Genomic DNA, 24,571 nt, shown 5'->3' on the forward strand with positions numbered 1-24,571 from the left:
ACAGAATTTCTGGTTATCGTTGTTAATGCATAATTTGGTAGAGTTGATCCATACATGATTTCTAAGGATTAAAATGGAGAAGATGAAACATAAGAATGATTTGCTGTAGTACTGTTGCCAGGCATCTGCTAAAGTGTTCTAAAAGTGCTCAGATTCCGTTAGTATCTGTTAGTGCAGCATTTGAGACACACGAATTATTTATTTTTGTACTGTGAGGAGAAGTGCTGGTATTCAGGAGCAAAGTCCAGGTACAAGTGTAATGACATCTTACAGTTCCTGATCTTGCCCAGGTGTTATGACTTCTGATTTCAAAAATTTATTTTCGTATCATCAAATAAAACACAAAGGTCATGTACTGTATCTTTGGTGTATGCGAGCCCCAGTAGTGAAATATTGTCCAGCAGAACATGAAGATGGAAGGGGTGACAAAGGTGTGGAACTAAGAATTTGTGTCGTAGGAAATCTTGGGCTCTAATTGCCCATTTTTTTTCCTCCTCCTCACAGATATCCTTGGCACTGATTGTTTCTGCTGCTGTTCAGGAGTTTGTTTCTGTGTTCATTTCCCATTTGTAGTATTGGGAGAATAACAATTTGTCTTAAGAGTGTGCAAAGTTTTATGTTTACCTAACATTATGAAGACATAGTGCTATGCAAATGTTAAAGTTTTTGTTCTTACAAGACCTGTCTAAATTTTCTAGTGCAGCTTTTGAAATTAGAAAGTGTAAGGCCTGAGCTTTTATGACAGTTGTGTTTTGAGTTCTTGTGGTTGCACACTAATTTTTGTGTTGATGCTAAAATAAGAGCTATTACAATATTCAGGAAATTCTAGTGCCCTCTATTTTGAGTGCTCTAAAGGGAGAGTCATCTAAAATATATGGCTGTAGAAATGCTGCTGAAGATGATGAAAAAGCCTGGAGATAATCCGATAGTCATTAAGATTAAAGATGAAGATTAAGGGCCCAATCGGCCTTTTGGAGATATGAATGTAGAAATAGGAGACTTCAGCTGATCTCTGTACAGCATCAGGTCAGCAGGATTTATCCTGGATTTTCTCTTCTGATTTTAACAAATTTGAATGAATTCAGTTTGGAAAGGAGTTCAGTTCTGCATATCTGCAAAGCATAATCATTTTTAGTCCATTTAGTTCTTTTTGTAGCTATAGGTTGGCTGAATTAATCCAAGGTGACATCTTAGTCACATAGTTTCGGCTAATATGTACTAAAATGGACTTTAATTGTTTATAGTATTTTTAGGCACGTGGTGATGAGCATTTAGGAATGAGGCAATTACCCATGTAAGAATCTGTGTCCTAATTTTCCTAGACTTATATTCATATACTCGAGAGAAAAAAGATGCTATGTTTACTGCTTTACTTTTAAAAATGACTGTGTTGGAGGTGTGTTTCTTATATGATCTGACTTCCTTTCCTGGCAGTGTTTTTTCTATGTTATTTCTATTCATGCTTACAAGCCAGGAAATTGTGATAGCAATAAACTGAAGAAAAGCCATAAATATATCTTTTAAAAATTCTAACATGCTAAAACCAAAGAAAGCTGTAAAAGGCAAATAGAAGTTTGTTTAGGTAACTTAAATTTAAATGAAAAATATGTAAATTTTGTCTACAGCGATACTCGTACAAAGAGTGTGTGAAACTATCAAAGTGATAAACTGCATTAAAATAAATCAGGATGCTACTATGTTCAGTGGAGTAGAGGGAATAGCTCATTTTGGGGGGTTGGTTGTTTACACTTACACATTAGTTGAATCGAGTATCTGTATAGAAATGTATGAACCATATATATATCTCGATGATCTTGTAGACTACTTCCATGTAGTTTCTTCAGATAAAATATGTATCAGTTCCATATGGTGCATGTTCTTTTTCTGGTGTCCTCTGCACAGCCTTCAGTTCATGTGCATCAGTAGCATCTGGCTTTCAGGTTGCAGGTCGTAGGTGTCCTACCAAGACAATTCACGCTGACGTGTAACCTGCTCTGTTCGGTCTCCTCCTAAGGAACTCTGCAAGAACTTGCTGTGTGATGGATGTGCTTTTCGACAGGCAGTTCCTATTCTCCAGGGGCAGATGTACCTGTATGTCACCTGGCAATACAGTATGCCCAAGTAATTGAGGGAAGGCCTGTGATGAGCCTTTGCATGCTGCTTAGAACCCAGGTGATTCAGTGTGAAAGAAGTACAAGTGCAGACCTTCCCCTGAAGTGTGACTCTCTAGTAACTGAAGCATCATCTGTACCATGCAAAGAATAACTACCTGTCTTTTAGACAGCACTTATACTAAAAAAACTGAAGAATTGGGGGGGTTGGCAATGGCATTTCTTTTTCCTTGGTGTTTGGTTGTGTCCACTACAATATTCAGGTGATTTTTGTGTTATAGCAAGTTACTCCTCTTCCTGCATTTGAGTCCTGAGTATAATCCTTTGCCTGTACACGTTGTTACTGAATTCCATTATAGTGCTCTCACACCACTTTTGCACTTTATCAGGATCATTCTCAATTGCCATAGTGTTCTTTGAAGTTTTTTTGGTTGTTTTTTCTTATGCCTCCCAATTTTTGCCAATGGCAGTTCTGATAACTGTATTCTGTGTTCCATTGTCTAAATCATGAATGGCAATGTTGAATAAAACGAGGCCCAGCAGACACACACCCTTGTAGGAACCTCCAGTTTGACAGCGACAAGTTGGTAGTTTCTTGTTTGAGTGCAGTCTTCCAGTCAGCTGCACATTTATCTGACAATATCATTAAATAATACAATAATATAATTAAATATCAAAAGTTGCATTGTGCAACTGTATCAAGTATCTTTGTAAAAGTTAAGAAACTTCATATTGGCCATCCCTTATGAATTCTCAAAGCCTTTTACAGGGTGTCGTGGAGGAGTTGCATTGGTTCTGTATTGTTTTCCTTGAACAATCACAGTGAATGTTGTCACACTGTCTTGTATGGGGTTAATAACTTGGTATGTTATGAGGTAGGGAAAAAGGGTGACTCATCTGCATTTCCTCAGATCCTTTCTACTTTGTGAAGGAAAAAGGTATTGATGCCTCTCTGAAGCCATGATAAACCCAGAGAAAAATCTGGTGGTATGTGAGAGTACACAACAAAAACTCCCAATTAATAATACCTTTGTTGACAGATCTCAGTCATCTGTAAATAAAATTAATATAATTTAGTGTGTGTTAGCATGATGTATTTCATATTCCTCATTGTTCTAAAAGTTAAAACTTACATTCTGTTTTTGTGCCTCAAGATAGTAAAATAGCATCATATAGTTTTTCAGTTTATAGACATTCATTAATGTAGCTAGTCTGAATTCTGTTATTCATCATTGTCTGCATCAGTGAGTATCATTCCTGATGTCTGCAGTGTGTGCTGGAATATTTACGTTATAGCTATATTCTGCTTTCTGTATTCTGTCAGGGATGGGCCTGCTTGTGGAGAAGTGCAGAGCCACAAAAACTTTCTTCTTGCATTCATTCTCCGGTAATTGGGATGGGTGCTCCCAATTACACTGCATTAATAGCCAAAAAGGGTGCTAATCTGACTAGTTGTATCGGAGACAGATGTTTCAAGTTACTTCTTTCTGCCTTTGGCAGTCACTTCCACAAGTCCTTATTTACTTGTGGAGGGGAAAAAAGTGGCATGGTAACTGAGACAAGAAGTTGTTATGCTGGCACATTAACTATATCAGTTGTTTTATATAGAGACTTTAAAGGTTAATGTTCAGTGTGGTTTTGTGTTTTTTTTTTTTCAGTAATCCAAAGTCTGCTAATCAGAGGATAAACAAAAAAGTAAACAATGATGCATCGTTAAGGATTCAAAATTTGTCTATTTTGGTGAAACAAATAAAAACTTACTATCAGGTCAGTAATTGTTTCTTGTATTATGTTTTGCCTAGAATTGTTTCCAAGTGTTCTTTAATAGTTATGCCTCTAAGGGTAACAATAATAAGATTAATATTTTGAGATATTGTAAGGATGGTTATTTTTTTATAAATCTGGTCAAATTTTTTATCATGCTTAATTTACAGGTATAGTAGTAGTCTAGAAACACTTGTATGTGAATTATAATATGTTTATACGATAGGTATTCTGCATCTTTGCTCCTATAGTACATTAAGCAGTATCAGTTGGTATTTTCTGAATTGAGGCAAGTTTTGTGCCTATGAGAGAAATTATTAAATGTGCATTTAGTCTTTATCAATGAAATCTTTGTAAGAAAATGTGATAAAATTTATTGGTTATAGAATTAATTTGATTTCAGTAGGAAAAAAATCAGTGAGATGATAACAATCAGATGGGAATTCATAGTAAATGCAGTGATTATCTAATTTAGAGCTGTAAAATAGCCATTGAATTTTTGTGGTTTTTGCAGTAGGTAAGAGCTGGTACTATGCCTTCTAGATGCAGAGCCTGAATAGAGTGGTGTACGCATGGACATGCTGTAGTAGGACACTGCAGATACCACCAGCATCCCTTACAGTGTGTCTTTCAGTGCCCTTCCACAATTCCCTGCACCTTTCTGCCAGGAGAGTCCAGATCTGGGAGAAAATCTCCTTTATCTGCCTCTTAATAGTGGGTGCATCATGACAGAGCCTGTACTGTTGTACGCTTTTCCTTGTGTGTACACACATAGTACATGTTCTCAAAAACTCCAAAGTGCAGTGAAAATTCCCAGCTGTCACTTACTGCAGAAGTCAACCACTGTATGTCTTTCTAGCTAGCACTTTGAGCTTCTGCGTACTTCACATCATTCTTTTCTTGGCAGCTACTATATGTGGGTATAAATGCTGCCTAGTAAGACCCATACGCTTTTCCATTTCCTGATGGTAGTCGTTTTTGACCAGACATTAGTGTTTCACAACTGGTGCAACAGGAGGCACAAACACTGACAGGATTGATCTTTATTTGAATACAAAGCATTCCCTGTGCTTCTTTGGCCTTATAGTATCAGCCAGTCCTAGTGCAACAGGATCAGGCAGAATCGCTTGCATTTAGGTAGCTTACCTTTGAATGATTCAGGATTGTTATTGTTGCTCCAAACCTTTGTGTTAGAAATAATTTATTATGGCTTTTTTAAAACAAAAAAGTATTCTTACTCAATAAATGTTAAAATCAGTCACCATGCCTTTAATGGTTCAAGTTTGCCCTGTGGACGTGTAAGCTGTATAGAACTGCATAGACGTTTTTCCCCCTTTCCGTCCCCAGTCTCTCAGGCTCCTAGTACAAGTGAGGGAACTTGCAAACACTGCAGGTCTGGCATTTTAGTAGGAGTAAAGGCATTTAGTAGCCAAACTGGAACACTTGTTCAAATTTAAAATTGTTTTTTGCATGTGGGTATATCTGATTGAACATCAACACATATTGCTGATGGTCGCTCAGGTGTGCCCACACGTGTACAGGGAGGTGTATGCCTTGTGGTAGTTTAGTGGTTTTGGAGAGAAGTGTTCAAGGATGGACTGTAGTCGTCGTTTCCTCTCAAACTGAGTGTGGCCTGGCAGCTGGTGTTTTCCCACAGCCTGTGTATGGGTTAGCAAGGCAGCATAGCAAACTCAGTTTCAAGAAGGGGTCAGTTTGGTTCCTGTCACCTGTGAAATTACCCAAGGCAGAAAAGCTAGTGCTTGACAAATGCCTTGGAATCAATCCGAGAGGCCTCTCGTACCCTGGGGTATGCCTTGACAGAGGTGTGAGCCCTTACACCTGAGTGCTTTGGGCAGCTGTCTACACAGGTATCATGCTTGGTATATGTTCTGAATGGCATGCCTGAGAGTAGTGGAGCATAGAAGGTAATCATTGTATTGAGGTACGAGATTAATTAATGTCTGGAATACTGCAGTAGGGATAAGATATTAATGGATATAAGGTTTTTTAATTTTTAGCATTCTGTTATCCTAACGCTTAAAACTCTTTATTGTGAGCTTGTCCATGCTGGATTATTCCATGTGTTTTTATAACATCTCTGGAAAACATTCTCAATTTAGCAAATAATTGCATCAGTGTTGTGTATATGTACTTGTCAAAAAAACGGCACTGATAGAATATAACGTTCAAAATTAAAACATCATGTTAGACTATACAAGTTTTTTGGTTCCTGTGTCACCTTTGTTCTTTCCTGTAATTACAATTGCATCTTCTTTTTCCAGTGAAGCTGCTTTACTTCCTTAGAGCATCACCAAACTCGTACTAGGTCCCAAACCAGTCTTTTGAGCCTATGCATTTCCTGGCAACATAAGAGTGTGGAATTGTTCTCAGCAGCTGATTCAGGAGAACTGATCCACATATCAGGTTTAGTGGGCTTTGGAGGTTTTATACAGTGAGCTTCCATGACTCCCATGGGTGCTCTGTCAGCCTCATTTGACAGATGACGTGCGAGTCTTTAATAAAATAAATGCTAATGAACTCTACAAGTTTGTACAAGCAAGGCAGAATTCTGTAAATAGGCTTAGTTTATTTTTGCAGGTTAAATAACAGTTAAAATAAATATGTGAATTTTGGGAGACACGGGTTCCAATGTCAGGTTTTTAATAGAAGCAGTCATTTCAAAAGTAAACACAAATTGAGAGCAGTTGCACCAAGCTTACTGATGAAGTTAACACTGTGTGACAGAAAAGGTGGTAGACATCTTTCAAGCAAGGTAGAGGTGTTGTAAGAAAAGAGGTGATAATGTCATTAGTCCATAGAGGACACATTTCTTGGTTACCCCTACTTGTACTCTGCCTCACAGTAAGAAAAGCTTTATAATAGCATCATGGAATTATTTGAGCTATTACAAAAAAACCAAACAACAAAAAAGCCACCAAGCCCCCACTTTTTAAAGTATGTGATTTTCTTTCATAGTAGCTATAAATATGCATTGAATTACTTATATTTTATCTGTTCTTTATTGATTTAAAACTTTCTGTGGTGCACTTCATATCTTTTTTTTTTAATTTGAAAATTGTCATCAAGATCTCAGAAGTACAAGAGTCATGGTTGGTTGAAATTCATATTTGAGTAGGTCAGAGCTATTTTCTCCTTCTTTATAATTTGTCTTGGGCATGTGCAGTAAGAGTACATATTTTTCAGTCTAGTATTAATCAATTCAGATATAATTTTTTATGTCCTATATTAACTAGTGAGAACTTTCAAGTATAGCTATAGCTAATAATTTCTACAGGTGTTTCTCAAGGAATGCTGTCATTTTTCAAATGTGACTTAAAATGAGTTGACTTTTATGTTAGGTTTTTAGTTTACAATAATGACACATAATACGTGTCTTTTGGATATAAAGCGGTGATGGTTCTGGAATACATAGCTTTTGAGTATGAACACTTATGTATTAATGAATCTGTCCCTGTGGAAAAACAAAAAGCATGACTCCAGAGCTACTGATGGGATGGCATCTGCTGTGAGTAAACATCTGGGAACAGGAGGAGGACTATTCTGCTTCAGAAGAATTAGGCTCTGTCTAGACTGGGGATTTGACCTGATTACAGCCATTGCTGGCTGACAGAAACTATCCATTGATACAGTCTATAGAATAGATAGGCAAAGCTGCTGCTTGAGTGCGTGGGACTTACCGAACTAAAACTCCGCCCGATCATGCAAATAGGATTTTGTAGCTTTATATTCAGGATTGTCCCAGCATAACTGCAGGAAAAAACCTGTAATTTTCACATCCACGTTTTGGCAAGGCCATCGAGACTATGGACATGAAATAGAGGAAGTTGATATTTTGTAGTATAAATGCAATTTAGAGCAAATAAAATAAACATCTGTCAATAAGCTAGTCAGAGAAACCAGAACACTAATGATTTAAAGGAGTTTTGCTACATTTTGAGACACAGGATCTAGTTGGCTTAAGATCCATAAGCCAGCTCATTGCCACAAGAGGATTTTACCATGTTGAGATGATCTTGCAAACCAATAAAACAAAGCTTTTGTAGAAGTAATTCGTACTTGTAAAGTTTTTTTTAATTAGAGTCCAAATAATTAAGTATTGAACATGCATGTATTAAGACCTGAAAAATTTTAAACTACTTATGTAATACTAAGTTCTCTGTGGTGGTTAGTATTTGATGTTTGCTTTCATTCAATACATATGATTTCAATAATATTTTAATTAACTTTTATAGGAGAATTTGCAGCAGTTGATCATGATGTCTTTGCCAAATGTATTAATAATTGGCAAAAATCCTTTTTCTGGTAAGTTTATTTTTAACCAAGATGAAAATTTATATTGATGTAATAATACGTATTGTTTCACTGGGAATAAAATTAATATAGGATTAAGCCTTTCAACAGAAGATGGTGTAAATACTTTTAGCAAATAAGTGGTTTAATAATGAGTAACATTTTCTTTGTTCACACCAAAGGTCCACACTTTACAAAAATGTGTTCTGTCCAAACCTCAGCACTGGCTGTCATTAGGATTTATACTGAAACGAAGTGCATTTCCCAGCAACCAGTGAGCCACTGATATGACAAAGTATAAGTTTCATGTATTCCCAGCTCCTACGCTCTCAACTTTCTTTACCTAAGCCACCCCTGAGAAAATTGGCAGTTTAATGAATCTCACTTGATCCAACTCCTAATCCTTGTTTTTCCTTCCCCCAAACTCTCCTGCTTCTCTTGCATCGTTACCTGAAAAATATTGCAATTACCTTCTTGCTTTCTCCCCTGAACTGACACTCTCTTCTCCATGCTCCCACCTTCTCTGCTTCCAGCTCTGAGAGTTGCAATTTTCAGACCAAGAAAATTAGCCTGTATGGACCCAGCTGACTATCCACAGCCACTTGGGAATCTCTGCACCATGCTCTCAATTCCAGAAGCACGGAGCAGACACACCTGGCCTGCATGGAGCCACTATGGATTGGGCAGAATTTATTTACTTGGGTCTAATGTGTCCCAGGTGTTCTACTTCTGATGTTCTAGCACCTCAGCAGAGAGGTTAGGAACTACTCTAACAGGCTGTGTAGCTTCCCCTGGCTTTTTTTATTTATTTAAGATGTCTTATATGCCATGCTTCTGTGTGAGACAAATTTTTCTCATGAGCAAGAAGAACCATCTGTGTTACCTCACTTTTCAGTTCCAGGGTTCATAACGTTGATACTTTCCACATCCCATCTGCATATATCCCATTTATGTAGGTATCTTTTATTTAGTATTTTTGATTTTTGCTTTCTGCTTTTGAATATTGCTGCTTTTGCTTCTGAGGTCACAGCCTTTTAAATTTTTATATGTGTAGATGCTGTAATCTATCGTATGCACCAAGAAGTGTGAATGTGGTCTCTTCTTTTCCAAAAGAATAGAATCCATCGTGCTTTTATATTTTGATTCCAGACTTTCTTAAGATTTTTGAAAGACTCCATGGGTTTGCCTAGAAACGAGATTTAGTGGAAGAATGGATTAAAAAAAATGGGTCGTAGTATTGTTTTTGTAGTGACATTTTTTATTCTCTTCAAGATACTGAGACAAAATATGTCTTAATAGTGCAGTATAAGATGAAATTTTATTAAAAATGCACTGCAAAAATCCACAAAGATAATTTAGTATTCAGTTGTCTACATAAAAAACTGTGCTTTAGTCATTAATAAGAAGGCTTCTTCCTGTTTTGGGACCTAAGCTAAGTCTATGTAGCTTTTGTGGTTTGGCAGCTGGAACCTCTGGTGGTGTAGGCATTGCTCTCCTATGGGGACATTACTGGATTTGTGAGAAAATAATGACTTTACTGTAGCATAGCCCACATATTAAAACAAATTTCTTGTGTACGGGCAATATTATTGAAGATGTTTCAGGTTACTGCCTGAGTTCATAATGGAGTTTGATCTGAATCAGAAGATAGACCTGTTCTTTTGGGTTCCATCCAGAACCTTTCCCCTTTGAAAGTTAGGACTGTTCTTGCTATGTCAACTTGAAGAGGACCTTATCCCTACAGGGATTTTTAAGCTTTTTTTCTTTAGTGGGCAAGTGTAGTAAAATCAAACCTCAGTGACCTTTTGAGAGACTTACAGTGTAAATCTAACTGCATCAAGGCGAGCCCCCATAGTAAAAGTTGATTCTCTGATAATGATTCGGATTTGGTCCACTAAAGCTTAGGCTGTAGCTGTCATTTTTCACAGGAATGTCTCTCAGTTTTTCCCCTTTGCACTACTTTGTACTTAAGGAATGATTAGTAGACAAATACCAGAAGATGACAAATTGCGGAAGGCAAGGGCAGATAAGATTTAAGAAAGAGAAGTGTGTTTGACTGTATCAGAGGCAGTTGGCTAATAAAGGAAAATGCAGATAGAATGCTGGATTTGAGCTCTGGTAAAAAAGAGTTCATCAGAGACTTTATCAAGAAGCACTTCAGTTGAGCTAATTGGCAGGAAGCCAGTTTGAGGAGAAAATGGGAGAAGAGCTACAGCCTGTGACTGTAAATGTTAAGTTAAATTACAGAGGAAAAGAGAAAGGAGATAATGATGAGGCAAATGTTCTTTAACAGGGGAAGAGGAAAGATAAAAACAAGTTCATATTTTTGAGGGAGCAAGCCAGGGGAGGATGGAATGCTGCAGAGGGTATGAAAGTCGGGGATAAGAGTGAGTGCAGAGAAGATTGAAGGATAGGATAGGATAGGGTAGGGACAAAGTTCAAGCAGCAGGTTGGAGAGTGTAGAAGAGAATGATCTATTTCTGCATTTGTGATGGAGAAAAAGGAAGAAAAACACACAAGATGGTTGGTAGCCATGGGAAGCTGAGGTGGTTCAATATTTTACCATGTTCGTTCAGGGAATGTGGGGGAGAGACATGGAAACTATGTTCAGGTAGGCTTTTAAAAGCCAGTCAAGAGATGCTGAACCAGTGTGCAAATGAGTATCCGAAGAGGAGTTCAGGGATTGGTTTAAAAAAAAAAAAAAAGTGTGATAAATCTATTGGGATAAGTGAATGTAGGATGTGAGATGCTGGGATGGATTCCTTCTATTACAATATTCTGGTTAACCTCTTTTGGTTAAGGCAGGCAGCCAGGTGGAATTCCCCTTCTTTAGCTGAAGTAGCATGCTTCTGATGAAACATGTTCACTGATGTTTTCTAGTTCTATGTAAAAGACTTCACAACTCGAGTCTTTGGGATACAAGAAGTCTGTATAAATGATTAAATATCTCCCATTTGACTTTGTGTTCTTTGTAACTTATCTATTTGACAAACCTCTTTTGAAAAATTGAAACATTACATGTTCATTGGGATTATACATACCTCCCTCTAAAAGAAGCAGGTTGAGTCAATGTTGGAAAAAGGCTCTCAAATTAGTATTATAATGCACAGAGAACTCCTGAAGCTATGGGGAGGATGGAGAAGCTTAGCATTTGTCTTTCATCTCTGCTTTATGGCAGCAGGCTTGACTCTTCACTGAAAGCTAGTCAAAATCATTAAGAGTTCTGTATCCTTTTTGGCCTTTTATTGATTTCTTTTTAATTTCATCTTTTGATCAAGATTACCTCGTATCTGTAACTTTTTGAGAAGGATTTTACATTTGTTTCACTTACAAGGTACTGTAGTGGATCAAATCAAAGGACAATTTTGCAAGTGCTTGTAAGTGAATGGTTACGTCTTTCTTATGTGGAGGTTCATCCAAAATAAGACTTAGTTGCCCAATGTAGAAAATTGCAAACTGCCATTTAGGAAAGAAGGTTCTGGTTGAGTTTTCTTTTAGATGCTTATAATCATCTCATGGTCATTGGAGATCACCTGTGATTACTGAGCCCTTTAAAAAAGGGACTTCAGTTACTTAGGTCAGGTTCAAGAATGTCTGTGCATACTTCAGTACATGGTAGACATTCACTGTTTGCCATTTGGACTGAGAGTGAATCTGTTGGTATCGGTAGTAGTTACACCAGCTGTGTCGCAGAGTACAGTTTTGCAGAATAAAGGTCAGATTTCTAGCCAGACCCAGCATTATTATATTTGATAGCATAGCTTTTGTCTGGTTAGCTAACAATGAAATAAACTATTGGCTGAAATCCAGAGTATATTGTAGAAAGGATGCTATTAGGACCCTTTTATTCCTAGATAGCCCAATGGATAGTGTTTTCTGTTTCAGTAAAGCAAAATGATATATGACCATATAGAACTTAATTTCAGCTAGTCTAAGCTATTTTGCCATCCTTAAAGCGTTTGCTTTATGGCATTTATATTCTAGATATAGTGTATATTTAGTAGCAAGACGAGGACATTTTGAAAGTAAAAAGTAAAAAACATCTTTACTGATCTGTAAACAGAGTTCTTTAACTTAAGCTTCTTTAGGAGATTTAAGATGCTTAAGGCCAGATTTGGAAATACATTTTGATTTTTAGATGTGCAGATGAATATCTAATACAGCTTTATAAAATAATTTAAATGAACTTGTCACCTTGCTCTTACAGCTTGGGGGTGGCAGATAATTTAAGCAGTTTTGTAACTATCTCAAGATACCTGAGATGACAGCTGGAAACTTGTAGGTTTCCAAAGCACTTTTGAAAGTGTCACTCTGAAGTTTTGCTTTACGAAGGGCTGAAATGATGTTTTTTTCTGTTTGAAACGATTATGGATGTTAAGCCATTTGTCAGCACTGTTAAGTTGGCAGTTAAATGGCAAAAAAGGACTAAGTTGAAAGCTGGAAAGATGGGGGGTTCTTAATCTTTTTGGTTTCTAAACTAGGTTAACATAAATTATATGAAAACAATGAGAAAACCTGATGGTTTCTGAGGGATAAGGGAAGAAGCTCAGATTACCATTTTACACCTACCATTTTTTTGTTCTTGTTTTCTTCTTAGAGCCAGGTACTGAAGAAATAAAAAAACTCCTCCTGCTTTTACTTGGTTGTGCAGTTCAGGTAAGTTTAATTATGTTTATATCTGTATGAAATGGTTTAAGTGTTCCTGATCTCTTTTCTTACTATTTTAATACCTGAGGTGGTATACAACTTTGACCTTCCTTCCTCTAGTCATACTATTGCATTCCTTGAAAATCTGGATATTCTTATAGTTAAAATGGCTACAACTGTACACCTCTTAGTTTTATTGTACAAATATAGCAAACTGTTTATGTAGTATTTCTAATAGTTTATTAATGGCAATATTGTTAATTCACCTGATACTGTAAAGAAAGGAAGACAATGGTAAAGTACTGAAGAATTATGTTACTGAAACTCAGATATTTTACTGAAACTGTTTCATGTGTTTAATAAACTTTTTTGATGGGCTGCTGTTCTTATTAGGAAAGTTTGTACTATTCAGCTAATTAAACTGAAAAATTAGAATCAGTTATATGTTTGTAACATCTTAAGCAACCTGAGTACTAGAGAATACAGTGAAAAAATACCTATGGAACTCACTAGCATAAAATTTGAATAAGTAGCTATTTTAAGAAACCTCTCCCTTGCCCCATTTCAATACCTGTTTTTTCTTTATCGTTAGTGTTGAAAGTGATAATTACTGTAATATGGCATAAATGAAGTATTTATTGGTCAACAGAATTATTAGATAATAATTTAGTAATGTGATCATTGTAATGTCAGTTTTATCATTTTTAGCTGTTAGAAATACAGAGGAAGAATGAAAATGCTTGTGAGTATACATATAAAAGTATATAAAATAGATGTCTTTATTTTTAGTGTCAGAAAAAAGAAGAATTTATTGAAAGAATCCAAGGTCTGGATTTTGACACTAGAGCAGCTGTTGCAGCCCATATTCAAGAGGTATATTGGGGGTTTTGTGCTTTTAATTTTTTTGGAGGTGGAATATTTTATTGTAAGAAGATTAATTGCATTTGTTCAAAAGAAAGTAAATCAAATTTGTGATTTGTATATCTGTTGGTTTTAGTAAGTAAAAAATGCCTTTACCTTTTAACTTTATTCACAAAAAGATTGCATGATAAGCTCTTTTGGATTACATTGTTAAAGCAGTACCAGGGAGCAAGTTTGATGCTCCAAGAATTTCTTAGAATTACAGCAAATTTACTTAAGTGAAATGTTCATATGCAAATTTATTTATAAAATATAATTCAAATCCCGTATATGTGATATGTAATATATATTTTGTCATAGTCACCTTTTGCTTTTTATTTTGCCAAAAGTACAAGGTACTACTTTCAGGAAGACAAGGAACTGTTCCATTACGTACAATTTAGTTTGTTTTAAATGTTTTTTTCATACCTTGTCTAGAGAATTTAACCCGTAGAGTTTCAGCTTTATTTTCTTTATGCTTCTTTTCCACTCTTATAATTTAAAGAGGATGTTTCTTCTCTTCCATTTCACTCTGTGTAGGTAACTCATAATCAGGAGAATGTATTTGATCTGCAGTGGATGGATGTCATTGTATTGACACAAGAATATGTTGAACCTCTCTTGAAGAATATGGCATTACATTTAAAAAGACTTATAGATGAAAGGGATGAGCACTCGGAGGTATGGATGTGGTTTGTTGCTTAAGAGAAATATAGTAAATAATTTTTTTTAAGATGATACAGCTTACCATTTTTGTAACTAATAGTTTAATGTATGTTCTGTTAACATATTTAAGCAAGGATTCCTTACTGCCAGAAAGTTGTTTCAGGTAGTTATGGTGTACATACTAGTTGTTGAATACTGTGACAAACTAGAAAAGATAATAGCAGATGATCTTTTTCATGTAACCAGAGTCTGAAACAACTTTAAATAACATTCATCAGTAGTTGAAAACAGAAAATCCAAAGCTGTATCAGCTGAAGTCTCCAGGAATCAGTAATCTATCAGCTTGCAAGCCAATTGCTGAAAGATGCCTGTTACATTACTGTGTCCTATTGTACAGGTTTGAGTGAACTGGAGTAGAATCCATACTAGGAGAGGAGGCTTTAGAAGCTTATCGCGAGGCATAATTATCGTACTGTGTGAGAATCAAGAAGTAGAAATGTATTTAATAAAAATTGCAAGTTATGAATCATCTTGTTGGTCCCACATTTGCCCCTCAGTAGAGTGTGGACATCTTAATGTTGCAAGTATTCCAAGTACTCCTTTGACAGTTAGCAACTGTCTTTCCAGTTCACAGTCTTGACAAGAGTAAAACAGAAACTTATCCGTGAGGCGAGAGGATGTATGGTAATGCTTTTTTGCAACACAAAGCAAAAGTATTTGAAGCTGAAGGGTGCCAGCTTCTTTAGAGAGATATATTTATTCTCATGTTTAAGGAATTCTTGCCTTTTCATTACCCAGTCCATTCTGAGCACTGATAATTTTGTGGATTTAAAAGTCTAAATTTGAGTAGTTTAAGAACAGCCAAACAGTACTGTTAAATAGCTGTGACTGTTTATTTGCGTTAGGTATAGAGGTGTATGTAGGGCTTCTAACTTCTTTTATGGCAAAACTTTTCCATTATTCTTGCTTCATTTCAGTCTTTGATTTATTAAGGCACTGAATGATACTAGTTTCTGACATAAATGGCTCTCTGAATGCAATTCTGTACTTTGTTTTTCTCTCTCTCTCTCTCTTTTAAAAATTTCTTAGACTATCATAGAACTCTCAGAAGAACGGGACTGTCTCCGTTTTCTACCTCACGCATCGGCAGCACAATCACCTTGTGGATCTCCTGGCATGAAACGCACTGAAAGCAGACAGCACCTATCAGTAGAGCTAGCAGATGCCAAAGCAAAGATAAGAAGGCTTAGGCAAGAGCTGTGAGTACATGTAGATTGCGGAAGTGTGTTGAGAGTCATAGGGTTTTAAGATGTTGTTGATTTTGCACAATTGTAGTACTCTGTAGACAAACTCTTTCAACCCTTTCTCTGTAGACAAATTCTTTCAACCCTTTCTCTGTAGACAAATTCTTTCAAATGTTAAACTACAGTTTTAAATGCTTTTTTTTTTTTAGTTTTTGCACCCCAGAAAGCATATTTTCAAAATGTAAGCGTATTTGTGGACCAGTGCGACAAATACAGCTTCTCATCTGTGATTGTCTTAATTTGTATTATATTGACGTTTTAACCATAAACTTACTGAAATCAGTGAATGAGTGCTGTGGCAATTTTGTATCTTTTGTACTCTGAACTTTCTGAAAAACTAACTATGTTTGAGCAATCTCTTGAGCGTGTTAGAATACAGTAATGGGCTCTCCACTGTACATAAATTGTTTGCTTTATAGAAATACTCATGGCTAATCTAATGCAGCGTTGCCTTTTTCTTTTACATATTGTGTCCATATTATTGTTTGAGGCAAGTTCTTTGTGCTTCCTCTATTGTTCATTATCATTAATGAATGTCTGACTATAGTTTTAATATATCTGTATTCGTGTATGTTTCTAAGAGAAGAGCTTTGCAGTTGAGCCAATTGTGGGGTGACACACTTAAGAACAATTACATGGGGCAGGCAGGCAGGGACTGGAAGCAAGAGCTGTGTCCTGACCGTTCAAGGATTAGTGGCAAAAACGTCCTTTTTAAAAGGAGGTAGTGCTGTAGTGATTCCTTATTGGCAGCATGATTAAGTTACCTGTTTCTTGTTGGAAACAGAGTAAGAAATAGTTGTCTGTGGTTCATTCATGGTTAGGAAACGTTTAGATTTGTTGCAGACAGGAAAAAAAATTATCATTAGAATAACTTTTTGTCCCCCATCTTTGTAGAAGATTCCTCGTCTGCACACCACTTGTTTGCTCATGCCCTTCAATACTGTTCCACTTTTACCTGCCATGCCGCTCTACAGAGAAAAGTGAAAGAAAGAAAATTATGCAAACTAAACTGCACTAAATCTCTTGAACCACTGCAAACCTAGATGCAGAAATAGACTTTGAGATTATTGGCAGGGGGTGGTTATTTATGTCTAAGGAATAATGTAATTTGTAAAATGAGTAACTTTTGTAGCTTGGGTCAGTTATGGTTTCTTACAGTTTCCAGCTTGCTACCTTCATCCAGTTAAGGGATTGCTCTCTTCTTCCCCTGGTGCTGACCCCTTAGCTAAGAGGTATATTCCCCTCCTTCACCTCATTCAAGTACTGTGAAAAATCAGTCCCACTGTAACAAAGAACTCTGGTTTTTCATATTCTAATGAAAACCTTTTTTATCCCTTCTCTGTTATGAAGAAAACTGATTCAGTAAGTATCAGTGGGTACTTATTCTGTCTTCATAGTCTAGGAACAAATCTGAGCAGTAGTGAAGAGAACAGTAATAGTCTAGTGGAGAATCTGTTTCTCCCTGTAGCAGTGTGTAATGTTGTTTAAGCAGAGTGAAGTACGTGCAGTCTGAACTTAAAATACAGATGTTAAATCTGAAGAGATTCAATATGTATAGTAACTTGCCTATAGTTTAGAAACAGTATAAATAAAGATTTTCTTAATCCTGCATGTCTCATGAAGAGAGGAGGCAGGTAAAATTAAATTAAAAGTTGAAGGTAGCATAAGTCACAATTATCAGCTTGCTGGCCTTGTCTTATCAGAGTTTGTTGATCAGATCATCCTAGCTGGCTGGATTAAGTATCTGGTTGATTTACTCAGAGGATCCCCTTCCCCCACTACATCTTGGTCTTCATGAAGAATAGAGGACAAAAAGATATGGCTCTTTTTTCTGATGTCTGTATTATTATGTGTCTACTGAAATGAGCCCGCCCAGGATATTCTATAAACAGCTGCACCAAGAAAATTAGTGAAAAAATTGCTGTTATTAGTTTGATTGACAGTTAATAGATAGCCTAAACAGTGAACACTGGTATGTTCTGTATAATTTAGTACAATCCTCTCTAGTCTGTAGCTGAAGCATGCAATTAGGGCAACAGTGATGGCTCGGAACAGTTCACGTTTTGCACCCTATTTGAATTCAGTTCGTAAATAAATTTCCTTTACTTGTAACAGTATATTTAAAATACTAGACTGATAAATTGTCTGTAGCATTTGGTATTAAAAGCTGCATCTATCTGATAAATTTAAAATCAGATTCATTCCAGAGTTGAAAATATTCAGCTTAAAATTTACTATCTGGTTTTGGCAATGAACCTTCATACCTGGTTTAATATGCACTGCAGCTAACATAATTTCATACAAAAGGTCTGTAAAGATTATTTTTTCAGTTGGATGCAAAACAGTGATTTGAGGCTTGTAATACAGAAACTCCAGAACTGGATATTGCACATCTGATTTTCTGTATTAAGTCCTGTGTGTTTTGATGTAGAATGATAATATCAGAATATGAATGTTAATAGAAAACTCCCAGTAATCTAACATAATACAGCATAAATTTTTATTTCTTTATGCTTTCTGAACACCTATGTAAAGGGAAAGCTTTGATATCTGCTGTGGACAGTGATGTTGCAGTGAGCTATACATAGATGAACCCTTGTATACTTTTAGGCTGTCAACAACCTTTCTGAAACAGTGTATGGTTGCAAAAAGATCATTCATTGTGAGATTGGCTCTTTTAAAAACAACTGTTCTAGTTTTGTTTAAAACAAATATATTTTTTCTCAGTATAATTACTTCTAGATTGTATTATACATTTCTCTTATCTCCCCTTCTCTAGTTCTCTTTTGTTTCATACTTGTATTCCAAAATATTAAATAATATAGTAACATGTTTGAATAAGCAATGTATCTTTTAGCAGTATGCAATATTGGATATGACAGGTTTTTTCAATAGTGAATGCTGTTTGCTCTGAGGTGCAGTTAAATTTTGAACATTAGGTATTCTGTGTCTTTGAGAGAATTAAATATTTCCCTTGCCCTTACTCATTGTTTAACAAACTCATTTGTTAACAAACTCATTTATTGAGCATTGAGAAATAAGTGTTAGCTGGAAGTTAAGAATGAATGCTGTAAGAATTGTAGTATTCTGTGTCAAATTGGTTTTGTTACAAATTTCTGAATCGACTAAAACAGACACTATGTTGTTTCCATAAAAATAAAATTCATTATGCATTTCATAAAATTATTAAAGTTATTAAGTGGTATCTTCTTTTAATGAGTAAAGGCATCTGAAAACCTTAATTCTTCTCTAAGAAGAAGAAAAATTACAGAAGTATAAAAGTGCTTTTTAAACTGGCTTTACCTGATCTGTGACAGGATGCATCAGTGGTCATGGTCTGGTTCTTCTGGAAAAATATTTGGACCTTTGGAATGTATATTTTGAAATTATTCTAAGTTTACTTTTGGATGTGAATCTCCTAGTACACGTTCATGTGTATTGTCTGGGGTTTTTTCACCAAAAAAGTCTGTTATCACAAAAAAAATCCCTTATTACGCCCTAATGTTTTCTGCCCCACATAAGCAGGAAATCTTAGTGAACAATTTAAAGGACTATGAAAAATCTGACCAAATTTGAAAAATTAGATGTAGACTAAAACCTAAAGAATATGTAAAGTATAATGGCATACCTAAGTTTTACACTGTGATGTCCTTGAAATCCTGGATTAGAAGAAGGAAGTCTCACAAATCTCAGTATTTTGTTCTCAAATGAGATGCTGATTATAATATTTTGCAGTCATATTTAGCTGTTTTGTGTTTTCTCTTTTTCAGTGAGGAAAAGACTGAGCAGTTGCTTGACTGTAAACAAGAATTTGAACAGATGGAATCTGAACTGAAGAGACTTCAGCAAGAGGTATGGGTTTTGTAAATCTATTATTTTAAAAAAAGCAGGCAAAAAGAAGTTGCCGTGACCAGAACCCCCCCCCCCCCTTTTTTTTTTTTTTTTTGTATTAGGAAGTATGTTTTCATGCACTCTGAATACCGTCTTTTGTAATTTATTCCTTTATTTGGTCAGGTATGCTGAAAAAATAGTTCGGTTAGTATTTCTTTTCTATTTTTTTTGTTTTGTTTCCACATTCAAGCAGTTTACCACCACCATATCCTATGAATGTACATGTGCTGAATATTTCTCAAAAATAATGCAACCAAATTTTGTCTGGTTTTCTTTATACTTTGAGTCTATGTGTTGATAATGAGGGAAAACATCTGATTAATTTATTATTAGGATATGAGTGTATAAAATTGTTGCGTGTCATTTGAGAATATTATCTGTGAGAGAAATGTGCTGTTCTGAAATATACAAATGTGTACATATCTCTCCTTGAAAAAGGCCAGTGTAGTTTTCTTGGAAATATATGATCTGGACTGAGCCTCTAAAATACTTTTTTTTTTTTTTTTTTTTTCCTTTACCTTTCTCAGAATTAACTTATATCCCTCTGGGTTACCCTGATTTAAATAATGAAGCATCTATGTTATTCTTCAGCATGCAATGTCCAGTATTATTGGATTTAATTTCTGTATTTTCTTATTTTCTAGAATATGAATTTACTCTCAGATGCCCGTTCTGCCAGAGTGTACAGAGATGAATTAGATGCCCTTCGTGAGAAGGCAATTCGAGTTGACAAGCTTGAAAGTGAAGTCAGCCGGTATAAAGAGAGGCTGCATGATATTGAATTCTACAAAGCTAGAGTGGAGGTATATTAAGGGAAAAAAAAAATACTGAATAATCATCATTTTTTGTTTGCTGTGGCTTTTTCATAGTTATTTTGATGACTTAAACATTGGCATGTGAAAACAGTGTTATAACTGGGATATATGATAGTTAGTCTTCTGTGATAAAAAACAGTTTTTATGTAAGACTCCCTATGTCTAAGGGCATGCAGTTTCATTTGAAGTCAGCAGTATTCACCATAGCTCTAAGCTAGTAAGATCAGCAGTAGCCTCTGTTTAAGGTATATACTATATATTGAGAAACCTAAGGAGGAATTAATTAAAAATATGCTGTAAATGTAATAATTTCTCTCTCCTCTTGCGGGTCTCCTAAGAGAAGGTAATTTTCTAAGTAAAGTGTTAAGGAAATAGTGGCTATGCAGATAAAAGAGTATAGGATGATGGCATTCTGTGGATAAAATATACTAAAAAAAGATGCACTGACACAAGGCAAGAGAGACTTACGTTCTGTCATGAATTAGAAGTTTAGGAAACAAATCAACCTGCCGGATTTTATTAGGCCATCGTGCTGTCTGTAAATGGCAAATTTGTTGGGCAAATGCCAAGGTGGCAGAATTTGTGAAAGAAACAATTACTTGTGGGAGTCAAAACTAATGAAAGTTTAAAGAAATTTTCAAGGTAAAAAAAAAAAAAAAAAGACTCCTAGAAAAGCAAGGAGAACTTGAAGTGAATGCTTGTTGGAAAAAATACTACGTTGCCTAGATGTAGTTGCTGACGTACTGGTATGAAGCCCTTTCTTTAGGGTAAAAATGAATAAAAAGCAAAACCAAAAGCAACCCCAAAAAGATATTAGACTAAACTGTGACACAGAATATTTTTACATAACTTCTTCATTTAATATGGCCTCTTGGATTCACAGGCCTGGATGGGATCTTGGGAACTCATTCAGTCCTTCTGAATGGCAATACCTTTAAACATGGTATTTCTTGGATACCCATACCACTCCAAATGAATGCTTGGCATTAATGAGTGTGTTAAGACCCGAGTGATGAAGTGTCCACAGCCTTTCATAGCAGCCTCTTCTCTGAAGACTGTGACATGTCATGTGTCCTCTCTTGTAGCTCTTTGTATTTCACAGCCCACAGCATTCTGCTTTATGTTTTTTCTGTTCTCTGGGTTCTGTCTTATTTCCTATCTTTCTTAAAATGGAGTCCCTAAAACTAGATCTCATACTCTAACTACAGCTTTACCAGTTCTGAATACGGTGGAAAGATGACTTTTCTCTACACCTTCTAATATAGTAACTCCTAAGCAACATGTCAACATTGTGATCTGTGGTAACCTCCAGATTTTCTTCCCACTGATCTGTTGCCTAGTCATGATACAATATCCCCAATATTGTAGTTACCACATCTGAAAAATGTCACAGTACTAATGACCAATGATATAGCATCCTCTGGAAGGAGACTTCTTTCATTAAATATTTAAAAGTTAAAACGTTTTAATGAATGTATACTTCATATGTCACAGCATAAAATAGCTACTACTGATAAAAGCTACTGTTGATCAGAGGGGAAAAACTGCAAGGCAAAAATCAAATCTTTGTAATGTTCAATTGTAGATGCTTCGTCCAAAACTTCTAATAATAGCTTTAGTCACAAATAAAGCATATCAACTGACACGGGAGTTACTAGCTTTTTAATGGAAAATGACATGGATAGTTTTTTCAAGTGAACTGCAATGTTAAAAAGTTAACAATAGACTGTAGTGAGAGATAAGGTTCATGGTGCAGATTAAAACGCTGTTAAAAGGGCGTTAGACATTTCTGATATTTTAAAAAAAGTCATGGTCCCCAAGACTTTTTTTTTTTAAGATGACTTCTTCTTAGCCTTGCTTGTGGAAATTAATTTTATCATCTTACTGTGTAATGTGAAATAATTTGATGAAATTGGAAGAAACTTTCTCAAGATACACTAAACACAGACCTTAACAGCTGTCATTGAAACATCCATTCTTGAGGAGGCTACAAAGCTGCCTTCACATGCCACTTAAAAACAAAGGCTGGTAACTACTTTCCAACTGTGGATCTTTTCTCAGTGTTTGACATACTTTAAACAAGATATTGCTGTTCAACTTGAGCTCAGTGATAGAGGTCTAGTGCTGTGATTTATGCTATCAAAGTTGTTGGCTGTTACCGATGTATGGTGTAATAGGTTAGCATACATGGGTCTGTTGGAAAATAAGGTGCTGTGAGTGGTGAGCATTATCATCAGCCTGCCTGCGTATGAGACAACCTTTGTATGTGAGCTATTTGAAAATCATCTTACATGAATGACTTCATAGACTGTGTATATCTGCTAATGTTGTAAGAGGGACTGAAAGCATATGGTTAAAAAAAATTGGTAAATTAGTGTACACGATTTGAAAACAGTGGAAATTTTATTTTCATAGAATGTTTAAATTAGTAAAAAACCTAAAATTTGTTTACATGTTTCATAGCTTGTAAACTATCTGATTTTTCAAGCATGCTTGAATAGAGACAGATGTTAATTAGTTGCCTTTGCTTCATAATAATAATAATAATAATTATAAGTTAATATTTGTGTAGGGAGGAGTATGAAGGATAAATATTTATGTGTTATATTCACTGATCTTTTTTCAGATTTTGCAGCTGACTGCTTGCTGAAGTTTGTAAAGTTTTGTCTTTATGTCATGAGTAAAATTGCCAATTATATGTTTTTACATGTTGTTATTTTCATCAGATGCCATTAAAAAAAAAAATCCTCTCTGTACATATATTAAAGCTGTTTAGGACCTTTCAATATGGCTGGTTGTATTTTAAGAATACAGTTGCATTTTCAGCATCATGTCCTGACTTTGGGCTTAAGTAAGTTTGCCCAATGGCCTGTAAACCTGATTATGGTCTGTAGAAACTGATTGCCTTAAGTTTTGTTCTCCATTTCCTGCAACACAAACATTAGGAAGTTCAATCTGATATTAAGATAAATTATGGACTTGAAAGGAGCATCTACATCTGTCTCCAGTCTTTGACAGTGGCCAAGAGTAGATGCTTAGAGGAGACCAAAAGAACAGGGCAAGCACTTGGTGATACTTTCCCATTGTGCTCTCCCAGCCTCCAGCAGTCTCTGCTCTGGAAAATCATACTCAGAGGTGGTACTTTTGAGCTTTTTGGCTCTCTCTTGCATGAATTAGATAACTTCTCAACACATGTAAGCCTTTTTATTTACACAACTGTGTAGCAATAAGCTCCACAACTCAATTACATGATGTGTGAAGTATTTTTGTTTGGTTTGAGCCTGACACCTGTAATTTTTATTTGATGTCAGCCTTTTACTTAGCTGTAGTCCGTATACATGCAGTACATCTTTCCAGGTCACATCTCAAATCACATGGTTTGATTGTGATTATGAACGCCTAATTTATTCTTAATGGTTTAGGGACTATTTAATTTCTCTTAAGTTATGTAAAATTTTCTTTTCATAAAAATTTCATAATTTGCAGTTATGTAAAATTGCGGTAAAATTGTTTTTTATAGAAGTCAGTTACAGCTTCCAAATGAGTATTTTAGCATTAGAGCAATGTTTCTAAGACTAGATATGATGTGTATCAAAGTTTGTATTAATAAGGAAATACCTTTCTTTGTGAGATTTTTGTTGCTTAATTCTTGCAGGAGTTAAAGGAAGACAATCAAGTGTTGCTAGAAACAAAGACAATGTTGGAAGATCAGTTAGAGGGGACCCGAGCCCGTTCTGATAAATTACATGAGTTAGAAAAAGAGAATCTACAATTAAAAGCTAAATTACATGATATGGAGATGGTAAGTGTAAATGGAAGATGACAAAGACAACTGATATGTATTGAATTTAATTTCCATTTTTAATAAAAGAACAACTTCAGTAAAAATGGTGTGGTAGAGGAGAAAGGTATGTCTTGATTTACGAACACTTTTCAGATACGGTTTCCTGCAGTAGCTTTGGTTCTGCCTCGGGAGCGAAAAATTGCAAAGGCGGTACTCTTTTTAAAGGCAATACAGTGTTTAACTGGATAGCTAAAATTTAATGATAAGAACTAGAGACCATAAGAATGATAGGATCAATTTTTTTTTTTTTATATGAAGATAGTCTGTTGTCACTTAAATACTTAGATAAAAGATGTTATTCATCTTTCAAATTCTGGC

At 35.5% G+C, this 24,571-nt stretch overlaps 1 protein-coding gene across 1 annotated transcript in view; it reads left to right on the forward strand.

Annotated features, from left to right (window-relative positions):
* Positions 1-24,571, forward strand: part of CCDC88A (coiled-coil domain containing 88A) — an 81,982-nt gene that overhangs the window by 15,248 nt on the left and 42,163 nt on the right. Inside the window, 9 exon segments of the mRNA XM_010574861.1 lie at positions 3,770-3,878; positions 8,129-8,198; positions 12,784-12,842; positions 13,623-13,706; positions 14,274-14,414; positions 15,489-15,658; positions 19,474-19,555; positions 20,239-20,397; positions 24,065-24,211. Coding sequence (XP_010573163.1) covers positions 3,770-3,878; positions 8,129-8,198; positions 12,784-12,842; positions 13,623-13,706; positions 14,274-14,414; positions 15,489-15,658; positions 19,474-19,555; positions 20,239-20,397; positions 24,065-24,211 — 1,021 coding nt within the window.

The sequence above is a fragment of the Haliaeetus leucocephalus genome, unplaced genomic scaffold (assembly GCF_000737465.1).
Source record: "Haliaeetus leucocephalus isolate CR32 unplaced genomic scaffold, Haliaeetus_leucocephalus-4.0 Scaffold450, whole genome shotgun sequence".
In the NCBI taxonomy this organism is placed as follows: Eukaryota; Metazoa; Chordata; class Aves; order Accipitriformes; family Accipitridae; genus Haliaeetus; species Haliaeetus leucocephalus.